General features: G+C 56.6%; 1 protein-coding gene across 1 annotated transcript in view; it reads left to right on the plus strand.

The window, feature by feature from the left end:
* Positions 1–24,982, plus strand: part of Col13a1 (collagen type XIII alpha 1 chain) — a 140,494-nt gene that overhangs the window by 90,079 nt on the left and 25,433 nt on the right. Inside the window, exons 16-30 of the mRNA XM_047553785.1 lie at positions 1,716–1,742; positions 2,515–2,550; positions 11,895–11,939; positions 12,835–12,900; positions 13,569–13,595; positions 16,216–16,269; positions 17,239–17,325; positions 18,809–18,862; positions 19,999–20,043; positions 20,352–20,420; positions 21,480–21,503; positions 22,751–22,813; positions 23,578–23,622; positions 23,942–24,094; positions 24,665–24,763. Of these exons, the coding sequence (XP_047409741.1) occupies positions 1,716–1,742; positions 2,515–2,550; positions 11,895–11,939; positions 12,835–12,900; positions 13,569–13,595; positions 16,216–16,269; positions 17,239–17,325; positions 18,809–18,862; positions 19,999–20,043; positions 20,352–20,420; positions 21,480–21,503; positions 22,751–22,813; positions 23,578–23,622; positions 23,942–24,094; positions 24,665–24,763 (894 nt within the window). The remainder of the gene's footprint in view (positions 1–1,715; positions 1,743–2,514; positions 2,551–11,894; positions 11,940–12,834; positions 12,901–13,568; positions 13,596–16,215; positions 16,270–17,238; positions 17,326–18,808; positions 18,863–19,998; positions 20,044–20,351; positions 20,421–21,479; positions 21,504–22,750; positions 22,814–23,577; positions 23,623–23,941; positions 24,095–24,664; positions 24,764–24,982) is intronic.

The following is a 24,982-nucleotide window of genomic DNA, read 5'->3' on the forward strand; positions in this document are numbered from 1 at the left end:
CAGGTCAAACCCAGCGGCCCCCACCTTGCCCATGTTCGAGCCTGGCCAAGACCCTTCTCCGCCCCAGCACATTAGCACAGCAGAGCAGCGGTAGGACACTGAGCGTGTGGCTGGACTTCTCCAGAGAGCGGTCCCCTCTCACAGAGAGGACTGCCCTTGCATATCCTCAGAGGGATTGGGTTAAGGCAACATCGGCTTGCCTTTTAATAATGATCTTCCTAGGAGTTGAAAAAGTATTTTCTCTCTTGTGACAAAGTCATCATGTGCTCATTGTGAAAAAAATAGGAACACAGACGAGGGAAATGTTTTAAGTGGTCCATTTCCCCACATTCAGAGTTCACCCCGCTAACGTTGTGGAGAGTCCTTCCATTTTTCTCCTTACACAGACCTGCCTTAAACATGGTCCAGGTTAGTAATGCTCTGGATCACCTGAGAGTTTGCATGTGAAGTTTTCCACTTAACGTCACGAAGCTGTACTGTATCGGAAAAGTCTCTCGTGATGTGATTTTACGTTTCCCGGGCCCATTTGTAACTTATCGAATGAGCCCACTTGTGCAATCCATATCCTGGAACATAAATGTCTGTACTCCTGTCCGAGGGTCGCTCTGAGACAGATCTCAGAGGTGGATCACCGGTCAGGGTGTTCCAGACAAACAGCTCTCACTGTGTATGGCCACATTCGAGATCAGTCTCCAGCCGGGGCCCCTCAGCTGCCTCAGGGGCCAATCTTGAAGCTCAGCATAGGGTCCCTCTGGGCTGAGTGACAGCTCTGTTGGGAAGACGGTTACCATAGTGTGAAAGTCGAAGTTCTGGAAGCTGGTTCCCCGGCTCAGCTTGGTCCCCAGCACAGATTTGAAATATTTCTAAAATTTCTCCCCATGAGCCCAGAGAGGGAGATTAGTCTAACTTCCACCAGTCTTTAGACGGGAAAATGGAAAACCTGAAAGGAAGTGCATTTAGAAAATTAAACCAAACCAAGCCAAGAAAACCAAAGTGCTCCGAATTCACTTCTCTGCTGACCGCCGCTCGCCTGCTCAGCACATGGGGCTCACCCTCATGCACCCACGCAGGCGGTTTTCTTTGTTAGGTTGTTTATAAGGAAAAAACCAGAAAGCATGTTCTTAAACCAACTGAAAGACCAGACCTAGGCATCGCGGTTCTCTGCAACCCACGTTTGCCTCCCAGACCCACGCCCGAGACCAAGGTGGAGCCCGCCTCCCCCGGCCTCCGCCTCGGGCTTCCAGGGGCCCCTGGACCCCCCAACTCACCACAGCCAGCCGCCGTGGTCTCAGTACCCTGGGCAGAGGGAGGCAGCAAGCTCCTCCGCAGGTGGGTAGGGTCAGGGCAAAACTGAGGCCTTGCTGGGTATGGTCCGCTTTCCAGGGAGGGGTCCCACTTAGGAGGTGGGTGGGTGAGGCTCTAGACCACACCACACGGTCAATTTAACTGAGGTCACTTGACCTACTTTCCAGTGGGCGAGCCCAGTGGAGTCACCCACGATGCCCACATGGCTCCAAAGGGGACAAAAGCCCGTTGTCCCCATGTGCCCTCTGCAGGTTTCAGATGCCCTTCTGGGTGCCCTGGAACTACTCTCCAGCACACCTGTCCTCTCGTTATGGCTGTTTGGGGGCCACCGTGGCCCTCCCTATAGTGGAAACACACCCAGCCTCCTGACCAGTGGAAACCATCCCACTCACCTATTTCTTCTTCCACAGGGTTTACCTGGGCCTCCTGGACCGAAGGTGAGTGTCCTCCTGGGTGGTGCAGTGAACAGGTGGGAGGTTCCCCGCAGGAGGGGACTGAGGAAGGAGCCGAGAGACGACACAGCTCGGCTCATTTCCAACTCCCCACCGTCCCCTCAGGAGCTACTCTGGTTCCAACGCCTCCTGCCCTTCCTGTGGGTTCAGGCTGACACAGCCTGAGCAGCCACTGCCGTAGGAAGCACAGTCCTGTCGGCCGAGGAGTTTACACTCTCCTCGGAAGCTCAAGGCGGATGCCCGTGACACCATCACAACATCCCAATAAATAGGGTTCCACAAGGTTACAGAGCGGGAAGCCACCTCTGGAGTCACCTGGTCTCTTATGAAACCTTGCATGGAAGCCCACAATGTCAAAGACGCTCTCCCTTTGAAGCCAAGGACTCCGAGGCTCTGGGGACAGGGCACTGATTCCGCCCTTCCATGTTACGAATGTGGACGCTGAGCACCCTGGGGAAAAGGGGCTTGTCCAGGTTCCATAGAGTCGTTGGTAGAACCAGAACTGATGGCCAAGGGTCCTGATTCCCTGCCAAGTTGGCCCTTCCCAGCATGCCTCAGCCACTGCACAGCAGGGCTGTGTTGATGAGCAGAACAGTCTCGAAGGACTGTTGCCCCAGGGATGGCTGGAGGTGGAGGTCGAAGGGGTTCCTAGAAGGATTTGGAGTCTCGGGAGGAAGAGAAGTGGTATTGTATGGGAAGCGGCACTGGCCATTTCAGAATTGGAAAAATCACCTGATAGCCTTCTCTTTCTTCCCAGGGAGACCCAGGGATCCAGGGTTACCATGGCCGGAAGGTAAGACAGAGGGGAGAATCCAGTCCCTGGGCACCATGGGGGACCCCACAGAGCACAGTGCTGGGACTTGGTTATGCACCGTGCATTTGGACAGGAACCACCCAGCATGAGCAGCACGTCACTCGAGAGGTTGCCTGAGCAGGTTTAGTATTTCCACCTGGGAAAGGAGAGGGGCAAAGGCGGGAGGACTTTGGGCAGGTAAGTGGGCCTGGCATCCCTCAGGCTCAGGAGGATCCCTCATGCCCACCTGGGTGGCCATGTCTGGACTGGCCCCCTGAAGGTCTGATAAGTAGAAGAAAGATTACAGGACCCTCCCTCGGCAGAGTTCCATGCTGAGCTTGGGGGACCATGATGGGACCACCCTGCTCTCTGGCAGCTACCAGATCAGGAGGCAGATGCATTCCTGTCCAAATAGAGGTGATGCAACAAAACAGTACCTTGCAAGATGCTCTGTGGGTACAGGGGGGATCCAGATAGGGAGGGGTTCCAGAAGTGCCCAGGGAGAAGATCAACTCTGATGAGTGGGGAGCCATGTCAGTCAGCTATTGCTGCGTAACAAACCATCCCACATGTCTGGCTTAAAACAATATTTATTCCACATGATTTATGGATTGGTGACCTGGGAGTTCTGCTGGTCTCACGTGGCCTTGCTCATGGGGTTGCTTATCAGATGGCAGCTAGAGGACCAGGATGGCCTCATCCTGTGTCTGATAGTCGATGCTGGCTGGGGGCCTCGGCTCTCTTCCACATGGCCCTCATCCTCCAGTTCCACAGGCTTCCCTCCAGCATGGCAGGCCCAGGACAGCATTCAAAATGAGCAAGTCCCAGGGTACGAGCACCTTCCCAGCATCTGCTGACATCACATTTTTGAATGCCCTTACAGTCAACGCAAGTCACATGACCCAGTCCCGTGCCTCAGCATGGTTCAGGTCTTAGTCTCAGAGGAAGCGCAGAGCATTTGTGGCCGTTCCCAATGCACTCCTGTCATCCTTTCAGCCAGCCAACTTGAAGGGAAATGGTATTTTAGACAGGAAACAATTTGAGCACAGGCACAGGAGCAGTCATTACAATTCCTGTAAGAGCACAGGAATAATTTTCATAATAGTCACTACTTACTGAACACCTGCTTCACTCCACGCACCATCCTGATCTATTTCTAGCAGATTGGCACGGCCATGCTTCTATTTAATAAATGGGAAACTGAGGCTAGCACCATGGCTTAGAAGTAGCCCAGCAAGGATTCAAGTTCAGATTTGAGTTCTTCCAGTCCCACCTGCTGCTAGGAGCTCATCCTTGCCCTCCAATCCAGGAACGGGAAGCTTCCAAAGCCTTCCAGAAGGAGAAGAGGCAGGAAGGAGCGGCACCAGGAGGGAGAGGGCTGTTGGAAAGGGAGGACCCATTCTACCAAGAAACACATTCCTCACTCGCTGCAACAGGGCGGCTGCCATCACCACGTTATTTTATGGGTGCTTGGTGGGTGAAATGGGGAGACCCGAGAGATCTTTAATTAGTTCTACATAAACTGAGAAGTTTGCATTATGTCAGAAAGTGGAAATTATAGCTCCCACGGTCGCCTCTATCCACTCGTGCAGACACAAAATTTACTGCCTCCCGGTGCAGCTCAGAGTTGGTTTTCCCATTAGAAGCCAGACCAGCTCTTTCCAGCATGAGGGGGCTGAGGGGCTGAAAGAGGGTCCCCAGGGGTCATGGTGATGCCCCTAGCTGGCATCATACCATGGTGGGCGCCTGCATCTGCTGCAAACCTGAAGTCCGGTTCCTCCTAAAAGGAACCTGGGAGCCTGTTGTGCTGGGGATGCCGAGGCCTCGGCTGAGGGCCGCGGTGCGTGGTGTTGGAGCACCGGGGCCAGGAGTGTGGCAACCCTAGGTGCAGATCGTAGTAAGGATCACTCGGCTCTGGCTGCCTCGACTGTGCAGAGAAAACAGTGTCGTGGGGCAGCTCCTGGCCCCAGGTTTGCTCTGGGGGAGAAGGAGGCTCCCTGAGGGCGTCACATGCTGGTCATCCTTCTTTCCAGGGACTAGGGATGGAGCAAATGCCTCAGGAAGAGGAAGCTTCCCAGCTTCCCTGCGACAGAGGGAGGGAGGGAAGGCAGGTGGGTAGGGGGCCCCCTCCCCGAGATGTTCAAGTGCAGGGTGGGTAATACTGCCCGAGTTGTGTTAAGATGGGAGGCTGGATTACCATCCCTTCCAGTTCAGGGAAGCCATGGCTTCCTGGGGACACACCGGCTGCACCTTGGCTCGAGGAGCAGCTCCCGGCTTTGTGAGGAGACTCCGGCTCCCTCTGCCTTTGTCCTTGTGAGGAGACTCTGGCTCCCTCTGCCTTTGTCCAAGTCTTTTAAACCCACATCCAGGGCTGTCGGAGGCATCGGCCCTCTTAGGACTCACAGGAACAGAGGAGAAGGAAGGCCCTCCTCTCCCTGATGGACTGGCGCCGCCTCTCGTCCCTTCTTCCCCTGCCAGACCACCCGCTCTGCTCCTCCCGGAGGCTGCTTCTCATGCAGCGTGGAGGGGCTGGGGACATGGCTCCCCCTCACTGCTTCTCTGACTCTCTGGAAGGCTCCTGCACCCATCAGCCTCCTACAGGCAGGTGGCTCCCAGCCTAGGACAGCCCCAGAGGGTCCCGCCCCCAAGGATGTGGGGTCGTACCTCAGCCCCACTGGGATGTAGGTGATTTGACCCTCGTGGCTGCCATGTCTAGATGGAAATTTGTTTCCCCTCAGAATTCTGAGATGAAGAGTGGTATTTGTTTTGGTTTGTTTTTTTATCTTTGAAACCCAAAGACAAGTTTGCTGTGCTTCACATCTCTAGGTTGGCCAGAGTTCAACCACACCTGTCTCATTTGGTCCTTATGGCCCAATGGTTAGAGCACTTCCTACACACTGTACAGATGAGCCGCTCACAGGTTAGCCCTTTGCCCAAGGTCATACAGCTAATGCATGCCCTTGCTGAATGAGAAGCCTGAGGGCAGCCTTAGGCCATCCTTCCTGTGGTTGCTCTGGGATGGGGAGGCTGATCTCCCCGCCTCCCTCCTGAGCCAGCAGTCCCCCTCCCTCTCTGCTTTCTGCTCTCTGCTTGGGTGAAGCCCGAATGTGAAGGGGGCGTGGTCACACATGCTCCTGCCCCGCCACCCCAGAGAGGAGCTGGAGCCAGGAGCCTGTGACAGAGACCACGTGGCTGCCCCTTGCTGTCAGGGTGTGAGGGGACCCAAGGGGTAATGCAGGGACCACCACGGGAGCTTCACTTGACCCAGGAGCAGGGAGGCTTCTTTCAGTCCAGGGTAGAACTGAACTTCTCAGCCTGCCGGGGATTAGCTCCGTCCACTGCTACCACAACCCCACTGCTGGACTGAGCCTGGTGTCCTCTCAAAGGCCAGCAAGGCCAGCTCCTCCACAGGCTCCTCCAGATCAAAGCCCAGCGTGGTCAGCAGTCCGTGCCACTCGGGCCAGCCCTCCCGCCTAGCCTAGACACTGCGAGTATTGTGGAACAACCATGCGGTACCAATTTGATCCAGATTTATGACATGGATCTACTTTAAATACGCGGCGAGACCCAAAGTGTGTGTAAAGCTTTACAACCTCGTCTCTCTCTCAAGAGGATCGATGAGCATCATCAGACTATGTGGGTCACAAAACCTGATGTGAGCGCACCTCCAAGTGTATCAGAGCTGGTTCTTGTCCGGCAGGGGAGGTGCCCCGGGGTGTCAGCCTCGGGGTTCCCGTGGAGGGCCAGGCTTGCTACCCACAGTGCCCCCTGCAGGCTGCAGGTTCTACAGCCCCAGACCAGGGCAGCCCGGATGCCAGAGCCGCTGGCGATCGCCCTTACTCCAGGAGGCCTTGAGGACAGTCCTCAGAGGAGGGACACCCAGGGAGGAGAGCCCATGAGCAGCCCTGGGGTATGATGATTCTGACCTGCCAGTCAGAGGGAGGGACCAGGCGGGGGACATCACTGTGTAGAACCTTGAGCTGTGTTGCTATGACTGCCTTTCTGAGGCTCCTCCTCAGACCAGGCTGTGTCCCAGGCTCTCGGTAAGCATCATTTCATGGCCTCCCCATGAAATGTGAGATGGGCCTCACTCCTATGCCCAACTTACAGGTGAGCACGAGTCTCTAGCCCCAGGCCCACAGACAAAAAGTGGCAGAGCCGGGGATATCTGACCCCAAGGCCTTCCTCTGAATGACTTTATTCCCTGTGTCATATGGGCTTCAGGGATCCCGGGATTTCCAGTCAACCTTCCTCCTTCTCGTTCCATGGAAGAAAGCAGAGGTGGAAGCTGAGCTGTAGTTATAAGAAGGCCATGACCGGATTCAGGCCATCTGGAGCCTCCAGCTCTGTGTGGCGAACCTGAAGCAGAATCCCGGGGGCTTGGTGTCTTGTTTAGTCAAAGACTAAGGAAGTGGAGGGCTTTTCTCACTAGCAGCCCCTCCAGTGATTCCCCAGGCAGTGGGGACTGTCCCTGACGTCCAGTACTGCCAGGCAGCTGGTCTCCCCCTCTGCAACAGCGACTCCTGAAAGTTCCCTGAACCCCTGCTGCTCCTAGAGGGCCAGAGTGACCCCGGGCCTCCAGGGGCGTTCCCATGCAGCAGAGGACTCCGGACAGATGGGAGTCTGCGGGTAGGGACAGCATTTTCTTTCAAAGCCATGAAATCTCAGTGGGGATGTCCAGACCATTTAAATTAAAGCAGATCAGAAAACGGAGACACCAGTCCCAGATCTGAGGCCCCCCGGGGGCTGAAGGGACTCAGCCCCCACCCTGTGCTCTCTGAGCCCTGTTTCTTCTGCACTCCAAAGTCCACAGATTAATTAGAGCTGACTTTTCTTTTTGGAACTAACTACAAAATCAACCGATCTCAAATTGAGATTACAAGCCAGCCGCCCTTCCAAAGCCCTGGCCTTCAATGGGGCGCCCGACCCCGGTAATTCCCTAGATCACTTCCTGCCGGCCCTAATTACCGGAGGACCTGGGATTTCCGTGGTTCCGGTCCTTATTGGTCTGGAGACTGCCTGGGGCAGGGAAGCAGGAACTGAGCTGCCTTTTTCCCGGAAGGGAGGCCTGGGAACTCTTTATGGGGGGAGAAAGGCAAGAGTGCACCCCACCCCTGCCATCTTTTCCAGTCCAGGAAAGGGCCCTGGTCCAGGTGTGCCCGCCTGCTGGCCCCAGCCCCTCACCCCCACTCTTGGCCCTTCCTCCTCCCCACAGAGAACAAAGACTCTGTGTTCCTCGCCCTCGGCCCAGGGCCCTCCCCACCCAGACCTTGCCTACCACAAAAGCCCAGGCTTCAGGTTAGAGGGATCCAGCATGTCCCAGAGTTTCCTGGCCTGACCTTTGTTGGACTGGGAGCTGACCTTGAAGCCCCCCACCTCCCTCTAGACCGTCTCCTTGCCAAGTCCCTGCCCCGCTAGCTCGTTCAACCGACGGTAAATCACCAATTAAGAAGCCACTCCTAGGAGACCAGAGCGCAGCCTGCGCACTCCAAAGCGCTTGCTCGGGCCTGTCATCTCCTGAAGGATGCGTCTTCCACCTGGAAGCTGCGCAGAACAGAGGACCTATTGATGCTGCCCTGCGCTCAAGTGCAGCACCCCCACCCTGCCCGGAGCCTGAGGGGCAGCTCCTAAGTGGAGGCTGGGGCGGGGACAGGCCTTTGAGATCATGCAGGGCCGCCTCTCTCACCGCGGGTCCTACCCGGGGGCCTCCTCAGCCTCAGCAACTGCAGCCCGCCTTTTCCAGGTCTTGGTTCTGGGCATCAAGTTTAAAGTGCCAGCCTTCCAGTGGGGGGCCAGCCACCTAAGAGTCACAGTTTCTGCAACTGCATGCCACACAAATAGACCAAGACCCTTTGTAACTCTTGGAATGCCCACTTCCCGCACCCTAAGATGACCCAGATCGGGGGCTGAGAGTCCGTGGGGAGCCTCCCAGGTCCCCACTGGGGAGACTAGGAAGTCAGGAGCAGAGAAGAATCAGAGCCCAGAAGCATCTGAAGACACGCCCAGTCCTGAGCCGGTGGATCAAAACTGCACCCAACTCCTAACCCAAAACTTTGAAATAAGACAGTCATCAGAAAAGAAGGGAGCTCTGGATACAGTTCACAAGGACATGACACAGGAATGGCTCCTCCGTTAGAGGCGCATCCCTATCCTCCTTCCGTAACCAACCCTCCATCTCCTGCCACTGTGCCCTTGCCTGGGTGACCCTGGCCCCCTCTCACCTCACCCACCCACCGCCAGGGAGCAAGGTCTCCTGCTCTGGGAGAGACTCAGCACCGCCCCCACCCCGAGGTCAGGCAGGCCAAGCCCACAGACGGGAGCCCCGAGCCTGACTCTAATGAGAGAGGAGCGAGCCGCAGGGGTAGAGGTCAACCAGGAGCCCCTGCTTCCTGCCCAGCAAAGCAGGCGTGGGGCCCGAGAGGGGGATCAAGGGAGCTCAGGTCATCTGCAGAATGAACAGACTTGACCCAGAGGGGAGGGAAGGGGCGAAGGTCAGCCACCCTGCCGAGGAGGTGCTTCCCTAGGAGGCTCCGGGGACCCGGAGCACACAGTGTGTCCTTCCGTTCTGGGCTGAGGACAGTTCCACTGAGCCTGGAAACCTCTCGCCCCATATTTTTTCTGCACAGTCTCTTCAGAGCAGAGCGTGAAGCAGGCCCCACCCTTCCAACTGCTCTCCAGTTTGAGGGTGCTTCTCCCCTGCAGGGGTGTCCGCGCATCTCGCAACACCGTGGGCAGGAGGAGGGGAGAGCAGAGCCCCCAGGCCCCTCCTAGAGCTGCATCTTGATTCACAGCTGAGTCTCCCTCCCCAGCGGAGCCTTTTTCAGGAGCCACCAACCTAGTAAAATGTCGTCACTCCAGCTTTGGCCCCTCTCCTGAGCGCGGTGCAGAGGAGCCAGGGCAGGGCTGGTGGCTGGGGAAGGGCAGGGGAGCAGGCTTCCGTCTAATCTAACTGTGAAAATGAGAAGATGGGCCCAGAGAGGGAAAGCAGCCTGCAAATAGTCACACAGATGCCCACAAAGGGCAGGAACCTTGGGGAAAACCTGAGGGAGAGAGAGAGGAAGGTGGGGAGAGGCCCCTGAGTGGTCAGGGGCTCATAAGTTGACTTCCCACCTGTACCCCACCCACAGAGGATTCTATCTGGGGGCTCCAGGCTGAGTCACCTGGAGTGTTAGCAAGGGACCCTGGTCCTCCAAAGGAAAGAGTGACAGAGTCCCTCAGCTGACGCTCCTGAGAAGAGCCTCTGAGCACCAGCGCGGCCAACTTTAGACAAGATCCTATCCCGCCCTCTGCTGGCCACAGTGCAGAACTACATGCCAGGCAGGCCCCGCATCATACTGGGCTAAGCAACCTTCACTGTGAGCTGAACTGCCTCCACCCCTAAGGGCCACAGACCGGAGGAACCAGAAGACAGGGTGCAGTCCTGCTTTCAGCTTGCTGCAACGATCTGATGGAGACAGATGGAGCAGCATTGTGTCCGACATTGGGGCAGTCAAGGAAAAAGTACCTGGGCCTCAACAGGCAACAGGCCTGCGTTCAAAGTCCTCCCCTGCATGAACTTGGCAGTCATCCCTGGCCTCTCTGAGCCACTGTTGCTTACCCAAGAGACGGGAAGAGCATCGCTCCACAGGAGAAGGGATGCTTGGAGGTCCGCTAGCCGGAGGATGGAAAGCTGAGAAGCCCAGGGCCAGACAGGGCATGTGCAGGAGATGGCTGCGCCTCTTTCCGCAGGATGGGACTTAGTGACTGGGGCAGACCTGGACTGCCCATTGTCTGCTGCAGCCACCTCCTGAGTCCAGCTCAGCCTCCCCCACCTGTGGATGAGGGGACATTAGTGGGGTCAGGGTGAAGGAGGGCTCTAGCATTTGAAGGTAAAAATTCTGGCCTTTGACAGAATTCAGAAACTGGCCCTGAAGAGGATGAAGGTGACGTCACCACAGGCTGATGTGACTCTTTGTGTGCAGATTGCAGATGTGAAGTGGTGGCCCGAGGAGCCAGCACTGGGCCGTGGGGCGGCGGGTAGCAAAGGGCTTCATGGAGCCGTGGTGTTGACGAGTTTTGAGTTGAGGAAATAGAAAGGCGTAGAGTCACGAGACTGGTGGTGTTTCCAGGGGTGCCCATAGGAGCCGACGCACACAGAATGCCAGGTGACAAGGCTAGGAAGGAAGGGGCAGCGGGTGTCTGAGCTGGGGGTCTCGGGACCCAGGCTGTGTCGGGAAACTGCCTGGATGCCAGTGGAGGAAGAGGGGGAGGTCGCATTGGCCTTGGCCAGGATGAGGGTGGACTAGGACTTCCTACAAGATGGCAGAGAGGGCAGAGGGGGCAGCTGGAAATCGAGGGGGCGGGGGCAGGTGGGACCAGATGCCCCTCTGCCTTTAGAAGCCTGAGAGGTTTGCAGACTGGCCTGCAGACCATGGCACTCAGACCCTGGGGACAGCTCACCGGGAGCAGGGTTTGTCAGGGCTCCGGTTGCCCATCTGCAGCACAGGCCCTCAGGCCGGGGAGACTGCAGCAGCCTGGCAGCTGTCACCTATTGCTGGACAACATTCTGGGCCCAACTGCAGCTTCCTGCTGGGCCATCATGCGGAATTCAGCTCGTAGAGACAGGAGTGGCCCTCCCCCTCCCCCGACAGAGCAGTTATAGTCCCGGGTCACCCACTCACCTCCAGCTTCACCTCCTTGTGGCGTGTGTCCTCTTCCTGATCTCACTCCCACCCACCCCCCTGTAGATCTGGCATTTTCAGGGGGACACAAAGAGGTTGAAGGTAAAGAGGGGAAGTGCTGAGGTGGCAGAGCAGACCCGTGACATCCCAGGCAGGTGACAGTTCAGCAGAAGCTTCTGGATGAACAGGAGCAGGAAAGGATTCAGAGAGATGGGCAGCACCCAGGCCCAGACCCACTGAGAAGCATTAGACCTAGTGACAGGGGAGGAAAAGACCCTCAGATGAAGAGATAGAGCAAGGCCGCATCTGGCCCAGCCGACAGGAACCTTGCTGGGCAGCCTGCTGGAATTAAAGTGGGGCGCAAACCTCCAGACGGGGGCCGAAGGGAAGGCTGTTGTTGGTAAGCAGCCACGTGGGCTGCACCACACTTCAGACCCTGCCTGGTCACACGGTGGCAGAAGATCTTGGGCACATCACCTCCCACTAAGATTCCACCAGGCTGGCCTCCATGGGGGCCCTTCCTGCAGGATCATAGCTTGGTCCTTCTGCGAGTTGACGTCACACAGCCGAGGGCTGTGGTCCACGCGGCTGCGCCCACAGCGGGGTCCTCAGAGCTGGACCTCCTTGCACGGCCCGGCCAGCATCTGGTCCTTTTCTCATTGTTTCTCTTCTTTCTTCCTCCAGGGAGAACGGGGGATGCCGGGGATGCCGGGCAAGCACGGAGCCAAGGTACCTGTCCCTCAAGCCCCCCAGGCGGCCCCAAGGCCCCTCCCCAGTGCCCAGCTCTCTCTCCCAAACTCTGGGGAATCCCCCTGAGTCCTGGTTCCTTCTTGGGCCTCCTTCCTCTTGCACCCTGCTGGGGAACGGGGTGCACACTTCCTCCCTGGACCCTCTCCCCTGTCCCGCTGGCCTGTCCCCCAGACAGGGGAGGGGTGGGGCTCTTTTTGGCCCATGAGCAATCTCTCGTCGGTGCCCCCCATGTGGCCAGGCCTCCACCTGGGTGTCTGGTCATAAAGGGACTTCTCAGGTCACTCAGCTCTGGCTGTGGTGAAAAGAAGGGACCCTTCAAAAATCACCTTCCCTGAGGACTTACTAAGTGGCACTGTGGGTCACCTGTTCACCTATGTAGGTCATCTTGAATTTATATAAATGTGGGTTCGTTCCCAGCCATCCCTAACCCATAAGGCAAAGGTCCAGGGAGTTAAGGGTGAGGCTGACCCCACGTCCACACTCTGGTTCACTGTACCTGGTAAAACCAGGCCCTTCGTTTTGTGTCATCTGCAATTCTCCCCTCCCCTGGGGTCTCCATTCCTGCCCCTCCCCCTCCCATCTTCTCCTTCTTCCATGTTCTGGTGAAGCCCCTCTTCCATTTCAGGGAAGCTCCCTGTAGCCCTATCAACCCGGGGTCCCTGCTGCACCTCTTGGAAGCCTGGCAGCTGGGCTGCCCGAGCCTCATGGTCAGTGGGTGCAGCTCAGAGTCGGGCACTCCGCAGGGGTGAGGATGCTGGGCAGCCAGCAGAAGTGAGCAGTCCTCCTTCACATCCTCCGCCCTGGAAAGGCCTGGAGCTTCCTCCATGCTGCCCCAACTGCAGAAAGCTTTCATGCCTCTTTTTCTCTCTGCCAGGGGGCTCCTGGGATCGCTGTGGCCGGGATGAAGGTCAGTGGATGCTGGAATTCTACACAAGGGCAGGTTTGGAGAGCTGGCCTGGGAGGACAGCTGGGGCAGCAGGGGCTCCGTGGGGGGGCCACTGGACTGAGGAGAGGGCAGCAGGATGAGGAAGCGTTTTCCTAAAAGCAGCATTCCTGCCAGATGCACAACCTTAAGACAGATGTTGACATCTTGCAACGGGAGGTTCACCAGGCCTCCCGAGCCTGCCAGTGCACGAAGGGAAGCCAGTCCGTTGCCGCCCCCTCTATAATTCAGCAACTCCATGTTTCTGAAGCTTCAGAGAGGACAGCAGGAGTTCTTGCCCTGAACCCCGACCCTAAGCACCACTGGGTGGCCACGTAGGAGAGGGGCACCTTGGAAGAACACCGCGCAGGTCTACCTAAAGGGGGCGCTGTGTCCAAGCCAAATGTCCATCCTTCCGCTCCTTCCTTTGGGTCCCCTGCTCAGGCTCACACCTGCCACCCCCTCACCTAGGGGAAGGGAAGGACCCTCTAAGGACCAGCAGCTCAGGAGGTCTCCCATGGCCTGGGGCTCCTGCCTGAGCAGAGGAAAGCCTGAACTGTCCCATGTCCCCTGACACCCCACATGCCCACAGTGCTTGGCTCTTTTACTTCTCTCTCTCTCTCTCTCTATCTTTCTTTCTCTCCCATTTCTTTACCTGTGTCTGTCTTTTTTTTTTATTCACACAGGGTGAGCCAGGGACCCCAGGAGCCAAGGTACTGATGCAGAGGGACTGTTCTGGGTGGCATGGAGCATGGATGGGTGGTGGGTGGTGGAGCAGCTGCTGCTTGTTTGCTCTTGGTCCCCTGGGGACAGCCCAGGGCTCTGCTGAGCAGAGAAAGTCCTCTTGTCAGGTGCACACTGCCAACGCCCTCCTCTTCCCTGGATCCTGGTCTGTATGCACGCCAGCTGCCGTGGACAGGGACAGTTATCCTCTGCACCTGCAGCTCTCTCTTTCTTGGCCACAATAAGAGAGGTCACATGAATTTTTTTCTTCCTCGGGCCTTCTCACCGCCTTTAAGATGCTAAATGTGCATTGAAAAGTCCAAAAAAGATATTATCTTATGCAGCACTTTCAAAACTTTTTTTTTTGGCAAGAGTACCCTTTCATTGAAGAGGAGAAGCTTAGGGACAAGTCTTCTGGAAACGCTGGTCTCCGATCACTGTCCACCCCTCTCCCCTCTCTTATTAATGACTTACTCAAAGGGGACCCAGGAGAAACAGGGGAAGCTGGGGCCCCCAGGTTTGCCCAGAAAGAGGGGGCAATGGGTAGGAGATGGTGTACTTGAGTGTGTGCCCCTCACCCTGGCCTCCCTGGGCCTTGGCTTCCTGTCACGCCCCCATGGCTGATGTGTTGTTGCCTTGGTGTGATGTGGGTCACATGTCCCTGGAAGAGGGAGACAGCAGGGTGGCCCAGCAAAGCTGCAGAAACCCACACTTTAGAACACCCAGCCCTTCTTGGAAGCCCTCGGCTCCCCAGCAAAATCCCAGCAGGCAGGGGAACTGCCTCCCCATCCCTGCCCCTGGTGGATCTCCTAGGCTGGACGCATATCCTTTCCCTGTAGATGTGGCCTGTTCTGGTGAAGGCCCAGCCCAGGATCAGCCTGGCAAAGCAAGACAGCAGCGACCCCATCAGGGCTCCCCTCCCTCCCCTCCCAGGGCACTGCCTGGCCCTCCTCAGTCCCTTGGGCAGCTTCAGGCCGTTTTGCCACACAGCCTCTATGCAGGGGCACATGGCAAGGGTGACACCCAGAGGCTTGGTGTGGCTTCTTTTGTGGCTCCAGCTAGAAAGTTCTTTGAGCTCTCTGATTGAATTGTGGTCCCAGGACCCCCAGTTTGTGTTTACATATGAGCACAGCTGTCCCTCAGCCCTGTGGAGACAGGAGCTTCTCGTGTCACCAGAGCACTGACATGGGACATTGCTGTGGACTAAATTGTGTCCCACCCCCACCCCCAGATTCATAGGTCAAAACCCTAACAACAGGGTGACTGTACAATGGGATAAGGTTGTTAGGAGATAATTAAGGCTAAGTGAGGTCATGAGGGTAGTCTCCTAACCCAATAGGTGGCCCTATAAGAAGGAGAGAGACCTTTCTCTCTCTCTGCCCTGTGAGAAGGCAGCAGAAGCTGGTGAGCAAGCCCCCACCAGACCCACCACGCTGCATCTCAGGACTCACAGCCTCCAGGGCCGTGTAAGACTGGCTTCTACCCAGGCTGTGGGATTGTGTTCCACCCACCCAAGATGAGCAACATAGTCACCTAGGCGCTGTGTGAGGCAGAGAGGAGATTCTGTGCTTAGAAGCAGAACAGCAGGAGGCCTGGACTGGACCAGCTCTGCTGCGGGCTCAGCAAGGGTCATCTATAGCTGCCTTACCTCCTGGGCCCTGGCTTGCTTCTGTGAAACGAGGCTGGGGTTCGAGTATCTCTAAGGGCCTCTCTGATCCACGTCGTGGGGGAAAATAAAGAGTTCCTCAATAGTGGAAGAAGCTGGTGGTGGCATCCAAGTGCCCTAGACTAGGGTACCTAACAACACACTGTATTCTAGAAGTTCTAGAGGTTGGAAGTGCAAAGCCAAGGTGTAGACAGGGCTGCTTCCTTCTGGGTGCAGGGGGAGAACCTGCCCCGGGCCTCTCTCCTTGCTGCTGGTGACTTGGGCCATCTTTGATGTCCCTTGATTTGCAGGAGCATCTCCTCACCTTGGCTCTGCCTCACAGGCTTTCTCCCTATGTGTGTGTCTGAAGGCCCCTGGCACATGGGATTAGGGGCCCACCCTAGCACGGTGCGACCTCATCTTAACCAATTACATCTGCAATGACCCTGTTTCCAAATAAGGCCACATTCTGAGGCACTGGGGATTAGAACTTCAACGTAGGAATGCGGAGGGAGACAGTGTGACCCACGACAGACACAAACTTCTCAAGCTATTCCTTCGAAAAGAAGGTTTCAGTTCGAAGGGTTTTGTCTTCCTGAGGCAGGAGGGGGTGGGCAGAAAGGTGAGGAAAGGACCGCAGGGACAGACATGAAAAACAGCACAGAAGATACAGGAAAGGAGGAGTCTCCAAATTTCTCGCTCTTCCCAGAGGATCTACAGGCTGCTGGCCTTTGCTATGGTCTGCGGCCAGAGTTACTCCTCTGTCCCAGGGGAGATGAGGGCCACGGTCACATGGGAACAGGGATGCAGGCATGCAGTTTGTCACCAGCGTGCAGTGGTCCAGGGAAGGACAGTCTGGAGGGATCCAGAAGTGGAGCCCTTCAGAGGACAGCCGAGGAGGGCCAGGTAGGAGCCAGGAGAGCAAGGCCCAAGACAGTTCCCAACCCCAGACTGTCTCCCCACAGGGCGAGAAGGGGGCTGCCGGCTCCTCTGGGCTCCCTGGGCTCCTGGGACAGAAGGTAGGTGTGTGCAGCCCTGAATGGTGGGCTCTCTGCAAGGCCTCCGTGTCCTTCCTAGTCCCGCGCATTCCCTGGGGACTCACATTGGAGGTGTCCTGATGGGTCTAAAAGCTGCCCCAATACAAAAATCCCAGTAGCTATGACCTGGGAAGATTGCTATTTATTTATTTATTTACTTATTTATTCATTTATTTACTTTGGTACCAGGGATTGAACTCAAGTGTGCTTGACCCCTGAGCCACATCCCCAGCCCTTACTATTTAGAGACAGAGTCTCACTAGGTTACTTACAGTCTCACTAAGTTGCTGAGGCTGGTTTCCAACCTGTGATTCTCCTACCTCAGCCTCTCGAGTTGCTGCTGGGATTACAGGTATGTGCCAGCGTGCCCGGCTGAGATTTCTTAATACACGCTCTGAAAACCTGCCCACAGTCTGCAAGCTTTGAAGGGTATTTCATTTAAAGTCATTTTTTAAAGGCTCAAGGCCACATGTGTCTGGGGAGAACTGCATGAGAGAGGTACCTTGGGAAGTCAGGGTGCACCTCAGCCTGCTAGAGGCTCTGAGCACCCCGCAGCAGAGGACCTGGCAAAGCTGCCCATCAGTCTCCACTCATCAACATCATGTAGCCACCAGACCCTTCTTCATGTTTCAAATAGCCCCAACCCACTGAGGAGTGTTCCACGGAACACACTTTGAGAAATGCCATGTAGTCCCAGGTCCTGAGGGGTCTTGTTTCAGCTCTAACCCTGTCCCGCTTCAGTGACCAGTGCCACACTCTCAATGCACAGCAGACCGAGGATCTAGAGCCCTGAGCAAAGCCCATTGGCCCCCTAGTGTCCCTCCTACACTCAACAGAGCCTGGCTTCCTGCCTCCTGTCCTCTAACTATAAGGAGACAAAGCAGCAGGTGAGGGAGCAATGTCCTTCTAGAGCTAGTGGAGTTGTGAATTAACCCTACTTTCCTCTCCCAGGGAGAGAAAGGTGACACCGGCAACTCCATTGGAGGAGGCAGGGGGGAGCCCGGCCCCCCAGGGCTCCCTGGGCCCCCAGGGCCAAAGGTGAGTGTTCCCTGAGTTCAATGTCAAGGAAGATATTTGTCTGTGGTCTTTATCTTTCTCGTGTTCTCAGGGACCCTACATCCTGGATGCCTCACCTTCTTTAACCTTCTCCTGGTTTTGCCCAGTAGATTCTAGAAAAGTCATATGAACTAAGCTCCTGCTTCCAAGCAAGTGACCAGCCTTCCAGGAGCCGTGTCTCCCGGGGGGCGGATGGAGGGTCCCACTGGTTAACTAATCAGGGATTGAGGGCAGCAGGCCTTAGCACAGCCAGGAGCCCTCACCTGGATCTGAAGAGGTTGTAGGTCAGTGTCAACTGGGCCCACCTGGCACAGACTCACTTGGAGGAGGGGGAGGAGGGGAGGGCAGCAAAGGAAGGAGCACCTGCACAGGGACCACCCTCCCTCACCTTTCACTGACTGGAGGCTGCAGTGGTACGGTCTGGGTTTCCCAGAGCGGATGTGGCCGGTGTTATTTATTTTTGCAGCTCCGGAAATGAAGGGTGTCTCTCTTTGCCCATTGTATCTCTACTGATCTGACGCAATCTGTTCATTCATTGCACCAACATTCAGCAGGGGCTGCCCCGGCCGAGCCCCACAAGGCAATGGGGCTGCAGAGAACCTTCCCTTGACTCATTCTCAGTAGAGCAGGAGAAGCAAACTCATGATCCACAGAGATAGATGCAGGGGATCCCAGTGCCCCCAATGGCAGGCAAGATGAAGGGGTGGGCAGGGTCTCCCCCACACGCCGTCCTCATTGGCTGGAGCCGAGCTTCTGGGCAGAAGCAGCAGCTTTGCTGAAGGCGGTCCTGACCTCCTGCCCCCCGCCCCCTGACAACCAGGTCCCAGGACCGTCCAGTGAGCCACAGGCAAGGGCCTGCCACGGCTCGGATCTCCACTGGCCACCACTGTCTCCATCTTTGAAACAAATGGAGGGAAAGCCAGAAGGCTGTGTCCCCAAACTCAGGTCTGCTTTTCAGATCCGAGAGAAATGTCTAATAAGTGAAGCGTTTGGAGTGGGCCTCCTCCACCTCGCCCTGCACCTCCTGTCCTGGGCTCTGCAGCCCCCTTCCCAGGGGGCCCCCATGTGCCCCTCTGTCCCCCAGGCAGGACCCCAGGAGACGGGACATGCCAAGTGCTGCAGCCTCCCTGCAGGTGGACAAGGGCAACCCTCAGTCCTGCTGGGGGCTGTGACACGGCTAACCCGTGTGTGCCAACCAAGGACTGAGGAGGGCCTGGCAGGGCAGGTGGACTCCAGTGAACAGTGCAGAGCTCAGAGAGGAGGGGAGCTCAGAGAGGGCTTCCAGAAGGTGAGGCCCAGGCTGGGCCACGAAGGGAGTCAGGACAGTTCACGTTAGTGGAAGTCAACTGGGAAGAGAAGCCCCCAACCATGCCCTGAACAAGAGCAGCAAGACCATCTCCGGCCCCTCGAGCAGCTGTCCCAGCTCCCCTTCCTGTCCTCATGCCGTCCCTCTCTTCTTCCCCAGGGAGAAGCAGGTGTCGATGGCCAGGCCGGTCCCCCAGGTCGACAAGGAGACAAGGTACAGAGGCTCCCCCATCTGACAGCTGCAGGAAGAGGGTCAGCCTGGGAGTGCCAGCCCTGGCTCAGGGAACAGCCCTGGCTGTCCCTACCATGGACCCTGGGCACAAGGTTGGCTGGCCATGACCTCGGGCCTCCATCTTTCTGGTCAACTTGGGCCTCAGAGAACCATCCCCTGAGAGCAGTCACACAAAAGCCAGCCCAGCCCAGGGAGGGCACACTTGGGCTGGAGAGTGACGCTGAGCCCCAGCGTCTGGTTGCTTCCCAAGCCTCGGGGTCAAGCAGCGCAACCATTTGAGACTTTCTGAGCTCCTCCAGGGCTGTGTGTCCCTCCCAGGTGCACAATGACTAAAATGCCACAGGGGCAGGAGGGTGGGGACAGAGCAGCTCCCCTGGAGGTGACAGCAGCTTCACACTCTACCAGCTGGCAGACCGCAAGGTCTCAGAGTTGAACCAAAGTTCCTTCGCTTTATCCTCACTTTCTATCTTGATTTTTTGCGTCGATATTCACGTTAGCCCAGAGAAGCTGGAACCGTGGCTTGTTCTTCACAGTTGACGCCACTGTTTCATCTATTCCCTTTCCCCACCCGCTCTGGGAGGTGGGCGTCCCTGCACCTGCCCCTGGTCCTCCTCACACCTCCCTGGCCCCCAGGTGTCATCCTGCAGGTTGGGTCCTTGACAAGGAGAGTGGACCTAAAAGAACCCCAGGGGCCCTAAAAGAACCAGGCAGTGGCCCTCAAGTGGCAGAGTCCTTGTTACCTGTACAGAGTGGAAATGAGAGAAAAGAAGGGCCGGGTCCCTGCTCCCTAGGAGGTAGCTGGCTGAGGAGACTGCGGGGTGGGGGAGGTGGCCAGAGGGACAAAGGGCAGTCGCTAACAACTAACACAGGACAGAAAGAAACAAGAGGAGCCCAGAGGGACTGGGAGGAAGAGAGGAGCGTGGCAGGGGTTCAGGGGATGTTTTCTGAAGGGGCGGAGCCTGCAGTCCAGTGGGCGGGGAGGTCTGAGTCCTGTTGGCCTGAGCTAGGATGAACCTCCTGGGCCCTCTGTGGCCCCCGACACATGGCCCATCTGGGGACGCCCGGTTCTCCTGTACCCAGCTTTATCAACCCATTTCATTCATTTTGTCATACCACAGGGGCAGCCCGGAGCAGCTGGAGAACAGGGACCAGCTGGCCCCAAGGTACGTGCATCTCTCGCCTGGAGTCAGTATGAAGCAACTTGACCTGAGTTGTTAAATGGGAGGAAGGGGAAGGCCCCGGTGGGAGGTCAGCACGGCCACCGGGTCTGACACAGGCTCCTCCAGCTACTGTCTAGTCCCCGCTACTCAAACGGAGGCTGCTCTGTGCAGCAGTCCTGCGCCTCCTGAGCCCCTGACCATCTGCCCAGTGGCCGTGGATTGCCAGTGTGCAGGCAGATGCAGCCAGTGCAGGCTGTGGGCCCGCAGGACCCCCAGTCCAGGCCCTGGTTGAGATCTTGTCTGCCTTTCAGGGCTCCAAGGGAGAACCAGGGAAAGGAGAGATGGTGGACTACAATGGAAACCTCAACGAGGCTCTCCAGGTGAGTGGGCAACAACCCGGCGAAGACCTGCAAGTCCGCGGGGACCTCGCCCTGACCCTTCACACAGCTGCCCTGCTGCCCTGCAGCCAGGCCCTTGGACAGACCTTCCGGGAGTCCCTCCTGCGTCCCCTCCCCTAGCCTCCCTCTGTGCAGGCTCCAGGCAAATGACCCCATTATTTGTGGCAGCAGGTGGCCTGGCTATCTGTCTGGGTCCAGCTGGCCAGTTATCTGGCTCTGGGCAGCTGAGAACCTCTTGGAAGCATCCTGGCACCCACAGGGCACTGCCCACCCGGGGATCTGGGGCACATGACTCCCCTTTCACATGATACCTTCTGACTTCCTGGAACACATCTCTCTTTTGTGTCAATTTTGCCCGATTTTGAGTTCATACACGCCCCACCTTTTAAAGCAGTGCCTCAGCCTTGGCACTGTGGACACCGGGGTCTGGACCATCGCTGGGGTGGGGAGGCAAGGCTACCCTATGCATTGTGGGAGATTTAGCAGCATCTCCACCCACTCGCTGCTGCAAGCACCCCGCCCTCAGTTGTGACCCCAAAGTATGTCTCCAGACCTCATCAAAGGTTGAGAACTGCTCCTTCAAAGGAGTATGTGTGTGTGTGAATCCAGCTACAAGTGCTAAAAGATTTTTAAAATGACAGTCGTCCCACCCATCTGACTTTTGAGTAGTTCGACGTTCTGCTATGCTGTGTCTATTTAAAGGGTGTCATAAGCTTGAAATTTGGGTTCTGGAAGAGGAGGGAGGATCAAGAGAGTGTCCCCAGCAGGTGATTAAGAGAAATCTGGGTGGGAGACTACAGTCCACCCCTGCCTGTCTGCCCTGTCACAGCACGCAGGGTACCGGCTTATACCATGCCTGCTCTGCTCTCTCCAGATGACAAGTCCTGAGGAGAGGTGGGGCGGGTGTGGGCTGGAGCCATGGAGGCCATCTGTGAGGGTTTCCCTGTACCCTGCTCCCTCAAGGGGCCATGACTGGGCAGAAGGAACCTTCCAGATGGCCCTGGACTTGCTCTTCAACTAATTGCTTGTGATTGTTTTTAGGAGATCCGAACACTGGCCTTGATGGTGAGTGTCCCCACACCCTCGCTTTCCTGAGCACTGGCTGGGGAGGGGCACCAGAGTCCAGAAGCACGGACTTGAATTCTTGCCTCCAGAAAGTGCACATTGGGTCCCTGGGCAGTGCTGGGCAGAGGGTGTGCTGAGCCTGGGGCAGGGCAGGCCTGGAGGTGGGCCCCTGGAGCTGCCCATGCCTGGATCAGGGCTGTTCTCCATGATGGCGCTTCACCAGGGCAGCTGTGCACTTGGTGACAGTGTATCTCGGCTCTGTTGATTACTGTGTGGCGGAAAGAGCAGTATCCAAGAGGATGCTTTTATTTTTCTCTTTTTTTCTGAAAAAAACTAGCCAACCTCCACATGTCCCTGTTTTCTAGATATCAAACTCATTATCTGCACTCAGAAAAACCAGTGAATTCCACACTGGGTTTTGCGTACATGTCTACTGGGGATGGGCCCTCAGTGAATATTTGCAGTTAAAACAGCTACCACTAAACTGCCCAGCAGGAGAGGGTAGGCAGGACCATAAAGTCCCTAGACTACAGGAATTTCAACCCACCTCATATTTTCCCATTCACTTAGGGATGACACAACTCAGAACAAAGCACCACGTCCATGACAACCCACTCTCAGATGTTGGTAGAAACTATGCGGTTCTGGAGTCAAGGACCTTCATTTGGGGGCATTAAAATACATTATTTGAAATAACTTAGAAATAAAACTTTCCTGGAAACTTCTTTTTTCTTTTAAAATCAATCTTAGGTATAGCCACCAATAAAATATATACATACTTAGTATAGAGGTTGATGGGTTTTCACAAATGTAAATATTTGTACGCATGACTCTGGTCACTACGGAAAGTTCCTTGGAGATTTGGGCAGCATATTCCACCATAAGGACATGCCATGTGTTCACCTGGTCGTAGACCTTTGGGCTGTTTCCTCATGACCTGACGCATTGCTGGGAAGGTCAGATCTTCTTGGAGCCCCAGAGGGAGAGGCCTCAGGGGAAAAGCTGTCGCCCCACTTTGATCCAGACACACTCGTGGTTATATCTGTTGGCACTGGGCTCACTGTGTTGTTTCCTTTGGAAAAAAAAAAAAAGAAAAGAAAAGAAAAAGAAATTTAAAGTATTTCTACTAGCAAAAAACTGTTGAATATGACTGGTCCCTAAAAGCCAGCCGCTAGCATGGTCCTCTGCTGATGGGCCACACCTCCAGGTTGGAAAGTTCTGCCATTTGCCTTTCCTCTCTCTCCTAGGGGCCTCCTGGTCTTCCTGGACAAATAGGCCCCCCCGGAGCTCCAGGGATCCCAGGCCAGAAGGTAAAATGGCCTTGACAAGGGGGACAAGGGGGACACCCTTCTGAGGTGATGGAGCCTGGAGACACACCCAGCCCCTGCTCCAGCAGACCACAGCTGGGACCCCAGCCACCCCTCAGGGAAGGTGGCATTTGAGCCCCGCCCTGCTCGCCCCTCCCTCGCTGCCTTTGCTTTCCTTGCCTCCTCCCATCCCACCCAGCCTTGTTTTAGAAGGACCACCCCTCTGTCCTCTGCCCAGGGATCCCTTTCCCTCCTCCCTGACTTTCAAAGACTTCTCATCTTCCAAGCCCAACTCAAAGGTCACCTCCTCCTTGAAGCCTCCTCTGCCTGACCCATCTGGCAGAATTCACTGCCCTTCCTCCCAGAGACACCTACTCATCTTGTCATACCGTCCTCGCCTCCTTAAGAAGCGGGTGGGCAAAGATGCCAGGAGCCGTGAGCACCAGGCCGGGAGGGCTGGTTCAGAGGGCCAGGGAGCCCCAGGTTGCTCAGGGTTCTGAGAGACGGCTGTGTGCGGTGAACACGGGCCGTGGAGCCAGGGTGCCCGGACTCGGATCCCAGTTCCCTTCCTCACTGACCATGAGCCTCGGAGGCATACTGTGTGCTTCGGGCCCTGATCTGTAAAACAGACACAATGACAGCCCGTGTCTCCCAAGACTGCCCTGTGGGAAAGTGAGAGACAGATGCCCGGTACCAGGAAATGCTGCCTAAGTGGCAGATATCATTGTCCCTGCTCTGAGAGTCACCTTCAATTGTTCTGGCTACAGGGGGAGATTGGATTGCCAGGCCCTCCCGGACACGATGGGGAAAAGGTAAGGAGAGCCAGTGCCAGACAAGCCTCTGAAAATGGTCCTTGATGGGGCTGAGGGGAAAACTCTGGAGCAGGCCCAGCTGTGCGCCCTCAGTGAAGGCAGGAGGGACGGAAGGGGCAGGGAGGGGCAGGGAGGGGCAGGGAGGCGCTCGTGCTGTAGCCCCAGGAGAGCCAAGAGCCAGCCTAGGGACTCCTTTGCCAGCTCCAATCAAGCACCAAAAGCCCACTCCTTTGGGCCTCGCATGCTGCTCCAGTCTTTCCCCCTCGCTCCTCTTTTCTCCATTGACATGCCTAAGAAGCACTATTGATATTTTCTAAAGGGACCTCGAGGCAAACCAGGAGACATGGGCCCCCCTGGCCCCCAAGGACCCCCAGGAAAGGACGGGCCTCCAGGAATGAAGGGAGAAAATGGATCCCCAGGGAACGCAGGAGAGAAGGGGGAGAAAGGGGAGACGGGACCAGCAGGCTCTCCGGTGAGTGGCAGGGCCATCAACCCCTCCCTGTACGTGACACCTGCATGCCTGTCCTTGGCTCTGCACAATGCCAGCTGCTGCCTGAGCTGGAAACCTGGAGGCAGGAATTAGGGGCAGGGGATGCACTCAGATCCCCGCACGCCACTCACTTTATGAAGGACAACTTCCTGACTTAGACCTGCCTAAGTCCTGTTCTGTCATTGTCTGTGTCCTTGAGAAAGTCACTGAGCCTGGCAGAGCCTCAATTCCCTCATCTCTAATTGGAGATAATAATGCCCTCCCTGGACACTGCATGGGTTTCTGGGAAAGAGATAGCGGTGGGCACAGAACTGCCTCATTGGAAGCACCGTTCCCCTGAGAGGTTGCATGCAGGAGTCCCTGCCCTCCAGCTAGGCTACCAACTTGATCTGGGGGCCTTCTTGGGGCCTCGGGGTTTTCCTCTGTGAAGTGGGCACCCTCCTAGGCACCCACCTGGGAGGAACGGAGCCAGGAATGTGTGCCATAGGTGGCCACAGACGCTCAACATCACGACCCTGAGTTTCACTAACAGAGATCTTTGTCAATCTGTAGGGTCTAGATGGCCCAACTGGGGAGAAAGGAGAACCAGGTGGCCAAGGGAGGCCCGGAGCGACAGGATCGCCTGGCCCCATCGGGCTCCCGGGATTTACAGTAAGGCCAGAGGACGGGGTATCGAGGGTGAAAGCAGACAGCTTCAGATGAGGCCACATGAGCCACCAGCCTAGGGTGCCTGGCACTGTGACAAGGCTGCTCTAACCCCGAGCTTGCCCACCTAGTCCTCTCGATGATCAGCTATTAGATTTGAGAGCAAACAGGGTCCCAGTCTCCTGAGCACACAGCACGGCGGCCTCTGTCGTCAGGGCCAAGCTA

This window comes from Sciurus carolinensis, chromosome 5 (genome assembly GCF_902686445.1).
Source record: "Sciurus carolinensis chromosome 5, mSciCar1.2, whole genome shotgun sequence".
Classification (NCBI taxonomy): domain Eukaryota; kingdom Metazoa; phylum Chordata; class Mammalia; order Rodentia; family Sciuridae; genus Sciurus; species Sciurus carolinensis.